This window comes from Oncorhynchus masou, chromosome 19, assembly GCF_036934945.1.
Source record: "Oncorhynchus masou masou isolate Uvic2021 chromosome 19, UVic_Omas_1.1, whole genome shotgun sequence".
NCBI classification, from domain to species: domain Eukaryota; kingdom Metazoa; phylum Chordata; class Actinopteri; order Salmoniformes; family Salmonidae; genus Oncorhynchus; species Oncorhynchus masou.
The window spans coordinates 37974762-37987931 of NC_088230.1; the positions used below are offsets into that span (position 1 = coordinate 37974762).

A 13170-nucleotide genomic window follows, 5' to 3' on the forward strand; every position below is an offset into this window, starting at 1 on the left:
TATATATAGCATTAAGAATAATGATTTTGACTCTAGATTGCAGGAAAAAGCTGTTTCAAGTGTTTGAAAAATGCTAAATTCTCCAATTTACTTAAGGGGGAATACCTCCCCGGTCCCACTTCCAGCCATTCTCACATAACTTGTGTCCCCTCTGATCTTCATACAACATTATATAAATCCCTTTTAGAGGGTCAGAAATAGACCCAAACATTCTGCAGGTGGACTTAAACAAAAATCCAGTCGTTTGATCATGCGAAAGCTGTAGCTGTTGCTCTAATATTATCCGACATGGCACGTTGTGTTCCTGACTGGGACGTATAGATCTGTTACAGTAGTAGGCTAGGCTGTAGCTATATCAAGCAGACGTGCATCTAGTCCTACTGACTGTAGCCTAAAGCATGAGCTTCATAAATGAGTGAAGGAATATTAGAAAATAGACCATCTTCATGGTCCGACATTATTTAGCTGGATTCCTAATAAATTACCTCCAAATGCGGTTTGATGTAAACATGCATCTCTTGCCCAGAGGCGCTATCCCTAGTAGCCGAACGCATGATCGAAAATGTCAATATTCACCATTTTAGAGACAAAGTTGCTCGAGCAAATAGATTTTAAAGTGCAAAATAATTGATTGCCAATTCGATTTAACTTCAACGCGCAAAAGTATGTTCCAGAAATGATTTCTGAAGGGGTTGGTTGAGGCAGCAATATCTATATTTGGGCATGGAAGTGAACGTCACAGCGACAGCGTTCGGTGTCAAGTTAAAAGAAAAAAAGAAACGTTTAAGCACGCACAGACGTCAGAGCGCTCTGACGTGGAGTCAGCCTTGGCAACAGAGCCATGGAACAATAAACAAACAGCGCACGGAGAGGTGCAGACCACTACGTTATTAATAATGACCCAATTTTAGACAATTGTGTAAAACCCATTCACTTTCATAGTCTATATAAAGTGTAATTAGTTATACATGTTAGTGCAAAATTTATGATTTGTCTGTGTGTATTTTTTTTTTATATAGAAGGTAGAAATGAATAAATAATTTAATAATAATTTATTCGTTCAACAGTTTATTTTTTAACATTTTACAAACGTTCAGTTCTTTGTAGTATAAAAATAAATTGAAATTTCACAAAAGAAAAACGTTTTCACAGAAAACTTTCATACTAGGAGAGGTCAACCAGACAAGCACATCATTATTATTAAATATCACAAACATACAAGAAGCTCACATTCCATCAACTAGAAAACAAACAGGTCAAGATAACTGCATTGCTCTGAACACAGAAACAACTTTATGTTATCTAGCACCATGAAAATCCACTATTTTGTAAACCCAAACTATTGGTTTTATTAGTTAAACATGCTTTAATCAGCTACATAGTCAAAAGAGGCAGGTAATGGCCTATTATAGTCCATTGAAAACAAATATATTTTGCTTCCCGGTTGTGTGAGTCCAAGTCCATATCTCTGCGATCATTCTGCACAGTCACCACATACTGGTACTGTACATGGGGGAAGTGCTAAATGTGCTCTGGAGGAAATGGTGTTGTGGGGAAGAATGTGCCTCCCCCCAAGCGCACTACTTTAGACCAGAGCCCTATGGGACAAAAAAAGCAATTAACTAGGTCATAGGGTGTCATTTGGGACACAACTATGGTTCTCCTGCTCACAGGGCTACGAGTGTAGGGGAGCTGAGGGAGTCAGAGGATTGATCGTTGCTGCTGCTCCCCCTCTGTTGGGCTACGCCACAGGTAGGCAACGCCTCCACCTCTGGATAGCTGAAGACGAAGGAAGATGTGTACGTGGTGCAGGCTGGGGTGCAGGTGACCACAGGGGTGCACAGGGGCTCAAAGTCATTATTGGCTGTGCTGTAGAGAGGCTCCCAGTCCTGGGTGTACAGGGAGCTGGTAAGATCTACATCGGGCACCGTCCGGGCTGTCTCCATCTCCGTCTTGACGAGGAGAGACAGGGACTCCTCCAGGCAGGCTGTGTCCAGGTCGGCCATCTTGACGTCAGAGACGGTGGACAGGAGGGGGCTGCTGGAGAAGATTGAGGCTGAGGTGGAGAGGTTGGAGCTGGCGGTCAACGGAATGGAGGTGAGGGGAGTTGCAGAGCAGACGGAGCTGGAGACCATGCTTTGAGGCTGGGGTGGAGACAGCTGGATGGAGACCCCGTAGGAGTGGGAGGGGAAAACAGTGTCCATATCAGAGGGGATCTTGCACATGGGCTGGTGGGCTGCCAGGATAAACTCCAACTTCTCCTTCTCTTTGAGCAGGTTGGCGATGTCGTTCTGGAGAGCGGACTTCTCGTCCTCCAGCTCGTCGGTTTCACCCTGCAGAGTGTCGGTGAGTTCCTTCCTCCTGTTGCGACATTTAGCTGCTGCCTGCTTGTTCCTCTCTCTACGGACATTCTTCTTCTCCTCCTCAGGAGAAAGCTATAGAACAAACAAAAATAGAAGAAAATGAATCCCCCACCATCTTTGAGTGCAATGACATCATTAAATCCTACACGCACTGTTCTCCATATTCAAAACCAGATTAATAATTATACAACGCGTCGAGATCAGGTCTAAGATCAGTTAAGATATTTACCTGTTCCATTTTGGCTCTGCGCCCAGAGCTGTGGCCCTTGTTCCTCATGGCGCTAGTGTAGGTTGGGGGGCTGGCACTGTAGGGATGGACTCTGTGAGAAGGGGCCACGGAGGATACGAGCGGCTGGTCCATCCACTGCAGGTCTGGACTGGCAGAGATGGCCGTGACAGTAGGGATGAAGGAGCCACTGGACGCTGAAGTGAAGTCTGTGAAGTCCTGTTCCAGAATGAGGAGAGAATTCAGTCAATACATGAGCATTTCTATCCAGACAGGGTAGACTACTAGGGTGGGTGATGCTGCTGAAGCAATGCACCGCATCATGTCCCTTCATGCATATGAATGAAGCCAGTTGGTCGGTCTATTAAAAAGCCATATGGTCTATAAATATCCCTCCTGATGTAAGCTATGACGCAGAACTTTTCACTGGAGTTTCCTCGCTAAATGAATGAACTATAGGAGTATGTTGTCAGTGTTGCAGAGCAGAACCGAGTCTGATGCTTTATTAGGCGTCAACAGCTTGGCTACTATAAGGAGACTTCATGCACTGTTATAGCCTAACATGTTATTGTTTATCTAATAAAATGACAGTAACAAAAAGGATTACTGTAATGTTAAGACTATAGTATCAGTGCTGGACTTGAACTGAAGTAGGTGCTGATACTGTTCATAACATTTATCTGCGGGAGTTCCACAATACTTTCGAGCTAATATTCTATAAAGGAGTACAGGAGCGTTGAACTGAAACAGTATTACATTTGAGGTGTCGATACTCAGCTCTGGCGAGCTCCTTCCCAAGTCAAGCGCTGACTGGTAGTACAGTTATCAATGACATTGTAACTAAGGGAATATGCCATAATTGATCGATCAACGTACCTGAGATTGTGGAGAGCATATAGTGGAGTAAGATCCCGCAGGAGAGTTGTAGTAAGCTAGGTTGTCGCAAGCTGGAGAAGCGGTACTGCACCGGGAAGAGGAGTCACAATCTGTGTTGAAAGAGGAGTACATTATCGTTTCAGGAGATCACGAAGAAACTCGGCAAAATCCAAAAAGCGTCGGATAAAGTTGTCAAAGTCAAGTGATCCCTTTTGGCAGGTTAGCGGTTGTTGATAGAGATCATGTGTTGAAATCTATTTCGTATCTTTGCGTTCTCTTTTTAGCTGCTAAAAGTTTGACTGCGGACTCTGACAGCTCGCAGGGTTTTTATAGTTTTCCACCCGACTGGCGAGGAAATACTCATGACGTAGGCATGGATCGTACCTCCATGATCAGCGCGACATAACAACAGTTTTAAAACATACTAAATATTCATTTTGACACTCGTAACACGTTGCATAGTGTAGAATAGTTCAAATATGTGATTTAATGTGCGTTTGATGTGTGTTTATTGTATAAGATCAAAAAAAATAAAAGTCGGAACATCGAAGTTACCATTCCCAAGAAATGGAATGTTCCAAAAGGAGATCCCGTCGACGTAATTTACCTTATATGGTGTATCCTGTTAAATGGGCGTGCCCTGCTAGGAAACACCAAAACTATCCCGAGATCAGCTACAATTGGCTGACAGTAGCATAACATTATAATGTAACGACAACCAGTGTTGGGGAAGCTACTCTGAGAAATATACACGGCCTTACACCAAACCATTGGAACACCTTCATAATATTGAATAGTTCACTATATCCATACTACTTTGTGAAAAAGTATCATATATCTAAATCTGCAATGTCATAGACTACAAATTGCAAGGACAGATCACACTGGAGTCAGATGTTAATAACAGAATGTGTAATTTCGCCTATTAAACACATAAACTATGTTTCAAGTGAGAATTAATTCCACTTTTTAATGTCACGGGCACATGTACAGTGAAATACCTTTTCTTGCCAGCTCTAAATCCAACAATGCAGTAATCAGTATAGCACGAAAAAAGACCACACGGTAGAACATAAACACACGAGAAATAAAAACGAGAAATGAGAAGAACACAAGAAATTAAGAAGCTGTATACAGGGTCAGTTCCATAATAACAATGTACAGGGATACTGGAGTGATGGAGGTAGTTATGTATAGGGGTAAGGTGACTAGGCATCAGGATATATGATTCTATGTGAGTGTGTGTGCATGTGTGTAGAGTCAGTATAAATGTGTGTGCATGTTATGTGTGTGTGAACAAATTAAGTGAGTGAATGTGTGTGTGTGTGTTTTGAAGTTGCTCCAAACATCAAATTTTTCACACCCTGGGTTGTTCCTGATGCTCTGTATCATCCCATTTCTCCAAACATCAAATTTCCAAAGTTAAGAGTTCAATTTAGGCCCTCATTCTGATTGGTTAAGGTAAGATTTAAGGTTTGTGATAGGGTGAAAACATAAAGTAAAACCACTGTCCACCACTGGGATCGAACACGCAGCCTTCTGATCCAGTGTCATGTATTACTGATGATATGGGACATACTCAACTTGACATTGAAGTCTCAATGGGCAGGCCTCATGATGTATAATAAATATGTTATGTCCTCGGTTAAGGAGGGTCCCCAAGGACTATGTAGCGTTTAACATTACATACGATTTCAGTTAAGTCATTGAGAAGATACTAAAGCAACTCACCAGTGTGAACCGATTCAACACAAAGGTAGTACTTATAACTGAAACAACGGACCAATAACCTGCGTATAGAATAGAATAACTTCTGATTGGCTGGGCCTAGCTCCCCTGTGGGTGGGCCTAGCTCCCCTGTGGGTAGGCCTAGCTCCCCTGTGGGTGGGCCTGTGCCCTCCCAGGCCCACCCCATGGCTGCACCCCTGCCCAGTCATGTGAATTCCATAAATGCCCATCCCATGGCTGCACCCCTGCCCAGTCATGTGAATTCCATAAATGAATTTACAACATAGAAACAAAAGCTTTATGGAACTATTGTGCAGATCATAAACAGAGGGGTAATCATAATAAACAGCCGCTGAACTGAAGCCAGCAACATCTCCTAGACTACGCATGTACTTTGGCCCAAGGCAATTGAAGCTAACAACATTCCCTACGCTACGCATGTACTTTGGCCCAAGGTAATGTTTGTACCTGTTGGGCCTACCTGTGGAATCCAGGTGAGGTGATGGGAGGGCGTGGCAGTAAGTGGAACAACAGGTACAGAGTAGATCTTGATGAAAACCTGTTCCAGAGCACTGAGAACGTCAGACTGCTGTGAAGGTTCACCTTCCAACAGGACAATGACCCTAAGCACACAGCCGAGACAATGCAGGTGTGGCTTCGGGACAAGTCTCTGAATGTCCTTGAGTGGCCCAGCCAGAGCACGGAGTTGAACCCGATCTAATATCTCTGGGTAGACTTGAAAATAGCTGTGCAGCGACGCTCCCCATCCAACCTGACAGAGCTTGAGAGGATCTGCAGAGAAGAATGGGAGAAACTCCTCAAATACAGGTGTGCCAAGCTTGTAGCATCAAACCCAAGGGTCTAAAGGGGTCTGAAGGGTCTAAAGGGGTCTGAATACTTCTTTAAATGTGATATTTACATAAGTAAAAACCTGTTTTTGCTTCATCATTATGAGGTGTTGTGTGTAGATTGATGAGGGGGAAAAAAACAATTTAGTACATTTTAGATTAAGGCTGTGACATAACAAAATGTGGAAAATATCAAGGCACCTGAATACTTTCTGAAGGCCCTGTACGTCTCATATTTAATATATTATCTATATTATATTATATATGATGATTTAATCCCATGTTTATTTTTTGACTCAACAAGTCCTGAATAAGTTATAATAGTTCCAAAAATATACCTCCCCGTGTAGGCTTCATAACAAACTTTGTTTATTCTGCAAATGTTTTGATAAACATTCTTAAATAGTTTTAAAAAACATCACTCTCATAGACCAGTAGCCTATATATTAGAAGAGGGTTCCCCGGCCCCCTTCCCCCTCCTCCCCAGTGGCCGTGTTGCCCTGGTTTCTGTTTTGTTGAACATTCTGCGTTGTCCCGGCAACGCCCCACCCCTTAGCGTCTGTGACGCTCTGGTTTTTCATAGCGGTCTCTCAGAGCGGAGCGGTGGAATGCAACGCATGGTTAGTTGATCACTGTTTATTTAGGTAGCCAGAGTAATTGGCAGACTCGAAATACACAACATCGGACTTGATTTTGAGGGGATTTCAGATGTTTGTTATGAACTTAGAGTCAAATACAGTTTATTTAGGCTATAGCATTGCCGGGCCAGCCATACGTAGAAGTTGTAACGAAGTTTTTAAACAAGTTTAGGCTATACTCTCCCATCAATGATTTTTTCCCCAAATGGTTATACACAAGAGCAAGCACATTTTTGCCGAACAAAATATAAAATTATTGATTTATTTTCTTTAGTCATCATATATCAATTTTGGCAATAGTTTTATGGGAGTATTAATATAAAAAATGAAAAGTAAAAGCATTCCTTGTGAGCGTTGCCATAAGCGTAATCAATCAGAATTTGTCTTTCCATAAATGCAAACTAAAAGTAAGCGGGATCGAATCAGTCCTTCCTTTGAATAATTGCTTCTCAATTCTATTCAACAGTGCACAAACAGTTCCCTATTCAGACCTCTCTTTCAACAAGGGTCTGCTCAACGATTTCATCTGCCTGGTTTGTTGCCTAAAATGCCAATGATGTCATCTGTAGACCCTAAAAGGCGTTTGGATCTAAACATAGAACTCCCTTCAAAGCATTTCTCACATTCATACTTAAGTGACCCAGGTGAAGTGGCTGCTGGTAAACCTGAGGCATACCCTCTTTTGGCAGGTAGCCTTCATTTCTTTTCTTTTACCTTTATTTAACTAGGCAAGTCAGTTAAGAACAAATTCTTTTTTCAATGACAGCCTGGGAACAGTGGGTGAACTGCATTTCAGGGGCAGAATGACAGATTTGTACCTTGTCAGCTTGGGGATTTGAACTTGCAACCTTCCGGTTACTAGTCCAGCGCTCTAATCACCAGTAACTGAAAGGTTGCAGGTGGGAATCCCCAAGCCGGCAAGGTGAAACACTCTGCCATTCTGCCCTTGAGCAAGAGAGTTAACCCCTAACAACTGCTCGCAAACAATGTTCCCTCTAATTTCTTTTAATCACTGAGCAAATTTCAGGTCTGCTGAGTGCAAACTTGAGCATTGTGAAAATTCTGTGCAACTTCCAGTGTGCATTTAATGTGAACACTGAGGCTGTACCCACTTTAAGTTACGGTTTTAACATTGGTCAAGTAGGATTCTGTGGCTATTTGATCATAACATCGGCCTACCTTAGAGTGGTCTACCATCAAAAAACAATGGAGAAAATGCATCCCATAACATTTTAACATGGAAATAGCTGTTCTATCGTTCAGCCTACAGGAGCAGCCAATGAGTGGTGTTCAATGCCTACATTCCATGAGACTTTGGAGAGAAAAAAACAAGCAGGGCTTGACATTAACCTGTTTATGCACTTGTCCTTCAGGGAGGTGACTGAAAATTCTGTTGTTTGATGCATGAAACCACTTTACTAAATAAAATGCATCATTATCCCCATACCATTATTACATAGAATCAGACAAATGATGATACCTTCTGCCTATTGGTTACTTAGCTTATTCAAGCCTGTCTCAAAATACAACACTGCTCCTTGGTTACTTAGCTTATTCAAGCCTGTCTCAAAATACAACACTGCTCCTTGGTTACTTAGCTTATTCAAGCCTGTCTCAAAATACAACACTGCTCCTTGGTTACTTAGCTTATTCAAGCCTGTCTCAAAATACAACACTGCTCCTTGGTTACTTAGCTTATTCAAGCCTGTCTCAAAATACAACACTGCTCCTTTAAGACCCCCCAAAAAATATCTTTACCTGACTCCCTTTTCAAAGATGTATAGAAATACAGATGTTTTCTGCTCTTGTAGGAAGCAATCACACCCCCATTGCTGACTACAAATGATATATAACTGGGCTAATAACTCACTAAGTATCAAAAGATATGAACAAAATGTACAAATGATATATAACTGGGCTAATAACTCACTAAGTATCAAAAGATATGAACAAAATGTACAAATGATCTATCATTCAAAACTAGCAGTATTTCTCTTGATTCGTCCTTCGGGATAATGGGATAATTAGGAGTACACTGCCATCTCCCATCTCTGGAGTGAAGTATGTTTTCTGAGCCATATCTCATACCGGCTCCACGCGGTCCTTGTCATGGCAGCCTTGTTCCGCCTAGAGAGAGATTGTAATGAACATCTAGTCCAAGGGTTCCCAGACCTTTTCATTCAGGCCTCTCTTCCAGGATTGATGCACTACCCAATTTCTAAATTGCACCTTGTGCATTCTACTATTACAACATTCAAGAGTATATTGAAATCTGGAGTATATTGAAATTAGTGGTTGCCACAGTTTGGCAACCACTGATCCAGTCAGATTCTGGCAATGCTACTTTAAAAAAATTTTTGTACAACGTTGGTCCAATTGTGCAACGCCCTACGGGACTCTCAATCACATCCATATGTTTATTTTTTTTTTACCTTTATTTAACTAGGCAAGTCAGTTAAGAACAAATTATTATTTTCAATGATGGCCTAGGAACAGTGTGTTAACTACCTGTTCAGGTTTGTACCTTGTCAGCTTGGGGGTTTGAACTTTCAACCTTCCAGTTACTAGTCCAACAGCTCTAACCACTAGGCTACCCTGCCGCCTCTACACTCTAACCACTAGGGTACCCTGCCGCCTCTACACTCTAACCACTAGGGTACCCTGCCACACCAATTGTGCTTCAGCCTGGATTCAATCAAGGGACTGTAGTGACGCCTCTTGCACTGAGATCCAGTGCCTTAAACCACTGTGCCACTCGGGAGCAAAACATGCTGCCAGGGATATTCTTAAAGAACCTGTTCAGAAGAAGACCGTTCATCTGAGCAAGGAAAGTGTCCCAAATGGCACCCTATTCCCTACAAAGTGGTATACTACTACCCTATGGGCCTTGGTCAGAAGTTATTCTGCTGTCCCCATGGGATAACCCTTTTTGGTTCCAGGTAGAACCCTTTTTTTGGTTCCATGTAGAAACCTGAAACCTGGAACCAAAAATGGTTCTTCAAAGGGTTCTCCTATGGGGACAGCCAAAGAACCCTTCTAGGTTCTAGATAGCACCTTGTTTTCCTCAGAGTGTAGGCTAGATAAGGAACAGGGTACAATTTCATTATGGGATGTAGACGTATTCGAGGATACACTCCATCTCCTGGAGAAAAATATTGCAAGAATAAGATTGAATCATTGTAATATGCATGTAGCCTATTCTAAAAAAAAAGTTAGGACTTTAATAGAATGAATGACTGACACGGATTCATTTCATTGTCTACTTCAGTTTTTCTCTAGGGAGTGTTTGAATGGTCCACTTAGCTCAACACTCAAGGCGGCCTGTGAACGGAAACTCCATATATGGTCCTAACGGTCTCCACTCTGATTGGTTCTCTGGCTGCAGCGACAGGTCTGTTGCTTGAGCAGTATTTGTCAAGTTTAGGCAATATGTAATACTTATAATCACAGCTTTAATCTCACAAATAATGACAGAGAGACGTCTCTGTAGCAGGTGCGTATAGTTGGCAAACCCTCAAGAAATCTATTTTCAATGTCCTTTCTATTTAAACATGGACCGATGTCTATCTGTAACACACGTATGGTTATGCTATGAGTGGATGCAGAAACCCCGCCTGATCTTCAGATATCGACAACAATACAAGTGTTATTAAAATGATGAAAACAAATAGCAGGTGTATTAAACATTAGAAGACTAGATTCTGTGTGGATAGTGTCCTACACAAGATTGCTGTGTTTTGGAGGACATTTAAGGTCGGGGGTGTATATGAAATGATACGATTGGCAGACGATTTCATTCGACATGTTTTCCATAGGAACAGCCTAGAGATATAGGCTATATATAGCGTGGTACATATGTGTTCAGTGTATGATCTGAAACGTGGCCATGTGTGTATTACGAAACAATGTTGTTGTTTTTTACAAAAGGAACGTAGGCTTTCACGTGCCTAATGCAAATGCTGCACACTGTAGGTTGCTATATGATGTGACGTAGATCATTAATACGTTGGTGGTGGTTACAATGTAGGTATCTATTTCTTGAAGAGGGGTGCTTAATATGTAAACATTTGGTCATATTTTAATAGTGGGCCTAATTAATTTGGATAACAGTTAGACTGCTCTCAACTCTCAGTTAAAATGTATAGTTAATATTGCTGCTCCATTGATAAAACAAGCCTGTTGATTCTACCCAACAACACCCTTCTCTCTTTGTGGAATGGTATGTTCTCTCCACACAGATTTCATTCATAAAATTCCAGCTCACTATAAAAGGAGGCGCGCTCCACTATCTGCACCAACTACCATTCACGTGAAAGAACCCAGAAAAAGTGATGCACAGAGGTGATTGAACAGCAGCGCGGTCGATAATAGCCTATAATATAGGAGGAATAGTGATTTATTTTTATGCTTTATTGATACACATCATCATGTATCCAGACTCGAGCCCAAACTACAATGTCTCGAGCTCGTCCGGCAGCAGCAGCAGCAGCAGCAGCAGCAGTTTAGCATCGCCTACCGGAGACATACCCGCGTGCAATCAGCGGTCTCCAAGCTCACTCACGAGCGCATCATCAGTAGACAGCAGCACGTCTCAGGTACGAATGGATTCTTAATAGAAAAAAAAAGAAAAAAGCCGCATAGAATTGCGTTGGGGAATCATTTGGAAATGTTAATTGTGTCTGTGTTGCATTAAGTTTGTGGCAAAATCAATCTTTTATATATACATTTTTTTATTGCATATTAATTTAGAGTGATTCTGAATCTGCAGCCTATTTGCCTACCAGACCGTGAACCGATCGTGATAGAAAATATGTAGGCTCCAATGTGAACTCCGTTACTGCGACACACAGCCGATCCAGATGTTTATGGCTTGTTGAAAAAGCCCTTATTGAGAAGGTACCATATAGGCCTGACTACATGCCACCGTCGTCAGACTGTTGGCTGATCACCTTCACATTCCTGACATTCCTGGAGCGCTATAGGCGGTCCATGTTTACCAAATGATAATTGAAGACTTGACTGATGCCGTCATGCCAATAGATGATGAGGATGGTGATCATCATGAAGATGGTGATGACGATGATTTATGATGATAATGATTGGTTTAGCTTTTATTGGCAACATGAGATGGACTGTCGTTTTTTTTACGGCTGTGTTACTGTGATCAGGGCACTCTTGTGAATGAGACCCTGGCCTCGATGGGTTTCCCCTTGAATCATAAAATAAAAATTGCGTGACATCAAACCCTAATTATTGATGTTGTAAATGAGTACATACTTAGCTATAGATACAACATCAATTGTGCTATAACCAAATCATTGATGCACATCACGCCCTTTTTGGAAAGGTCAACCACGCATGTCATCGGAGTCTATTAAGATTTAATCAATTCAACATTCCTTGTGTTGTTTTTGCAGAATGTCTGCGGTGAAACAGACTGTCCACGGCAGTCTGCCTTTGTTCCTACAGTGACTGCGATCTCAGCCTTCTCGGATCTGCAGTGGATGGTCCATCCGAACACCGTCATCTCAGCATCTGCCTCCACCTCCTCCCCCTCCAGCAGCGCAAAGCCTACAAGAGCTCATGGCGCAACCCAGTCATCTTCAAGAGCGGGAGGGAACAGGGAACAATCCACCAGCACGAGAGGGAAAAAACAGGTAGGCTGTGTTATATATCATGGACAATTTCGATATAATTTTTACTATGCAGTCCTGAATGGTCGAATGTGCTGTGTGTGCACGTGACTGCATAGACTGTGCCAATGGTGCAGCATAAACACAGTGTTCTATAGGTCTAGTATCAGCTCGTTACTCACTCAATGTGTAGCCTAGCCAAGGGAAGTCTACAGTCAGCAACCATGGTATATTTTCTGACACCGCATTACAAAAACATGCATAGGCTATTTTAAGGCTACCTTTTGCCAAATATTGAATTAGCCTTAAGGGTCCAAGTGATGCATTGGCAAGATTCCTTATGCATTTATAGTGTTCTCTTTTTGTTGTGACTGATCCAGGCGACATCAGAAGAGGATGAGAGGAGGAAGATCAGGAGAGAGAGGAATAAAGTCGCAGCGGCCAAGTGTCGCAACAGACGAAGGGAGCTCACCGACACCCTGCAAGCCGTAAATACACCTTGTTCCCATGTCAAACTGCCATGCGGAGATGCTTAGCGGAATGGATTTGCAATGGGTTTTTAAAATATATATATATATTTGAACCTAAAGTGATTGATGCTCTCTATACTTCTTACTTGACCATGTATCGTCTTTTTTTAATTGCCATTTTATAAACATGGTAATTGATTAATGTGTGGTTCTCTCCTTATAGGAAACTGATCAGCTTGAAGAGGACAAAGAGGCCTTGCAGACAGAGATAGCCCACCTCCTGAAAGAGAAAGAGAGTCTGGAACAGATCCTATCCGCCCACCAGCCAGCCTGCAAACTAGCCGCCGCTCAAGACAACAACGTGGAGGAAGACATCGACGAAGACATC

The 13170-nt window shown here is 42.2% G+C and overlaps 2 protein-coding genes across 2 annotated transcripts in view; one reads left to right on the forward strand and one right to left on the reverse strand.

The window, feature by feature from the left end:
* Positions 1 to 1037: 1037 nt before the first annotated feature.
* Positions 1038 to 3795, reverse strand: LOC135506249 (protein c-Fos-like). The gene is made up of 3 exons (XM_064925769.1): positions 3466 to 3795; positions 2593 to 2808; positions 1038 to 2435 (listed from the first exon to the last, which is right to left on the reverse strand). Exons 1-3 carry the CDS (start codon positions 3595 to 3597, stop codon positions 1668 to 1670), a joined length of 1116 nt encoding a protein of 371 aa, XP_064781841.1. The 5' UTR covers positions 3598 to 3795; the 3' UTR covers positions 1038 to 1667.
* Positions 3796 to 5771: 1976 nt separating this feature from the next.
* The window catches only part of LOC135505606 (protein c-Fos-like), an 8405-nt gene continuing 1006 nt past the window's right edge, over positions 5772 to 13170 (forward strand). Inside the window, exons 1-4 of the mRNA XM_064924671.1 lie at positions 5772 to 6021; positions 12097 to 12336; positions 12693 to 12800; positions 13006 to 13170. The exon at positions 13006 to 13170 is cut by the window's right edge and continues 1006 nt beyond it. Of these exons, the coding sequence (XP_064780743.1) occupies positions 5998 to 6021; positions 12097 to 12336; positions 12693 to 12800; positions 13006 to 13170 (537 nt within the window). The 5' untranslated portion in view covers positions 5772 to 5997. The remainder of the gene's footprint in view (positions 6022 to 12096; positions 12337 to 12692; positions 12801 to 13005) is intronic.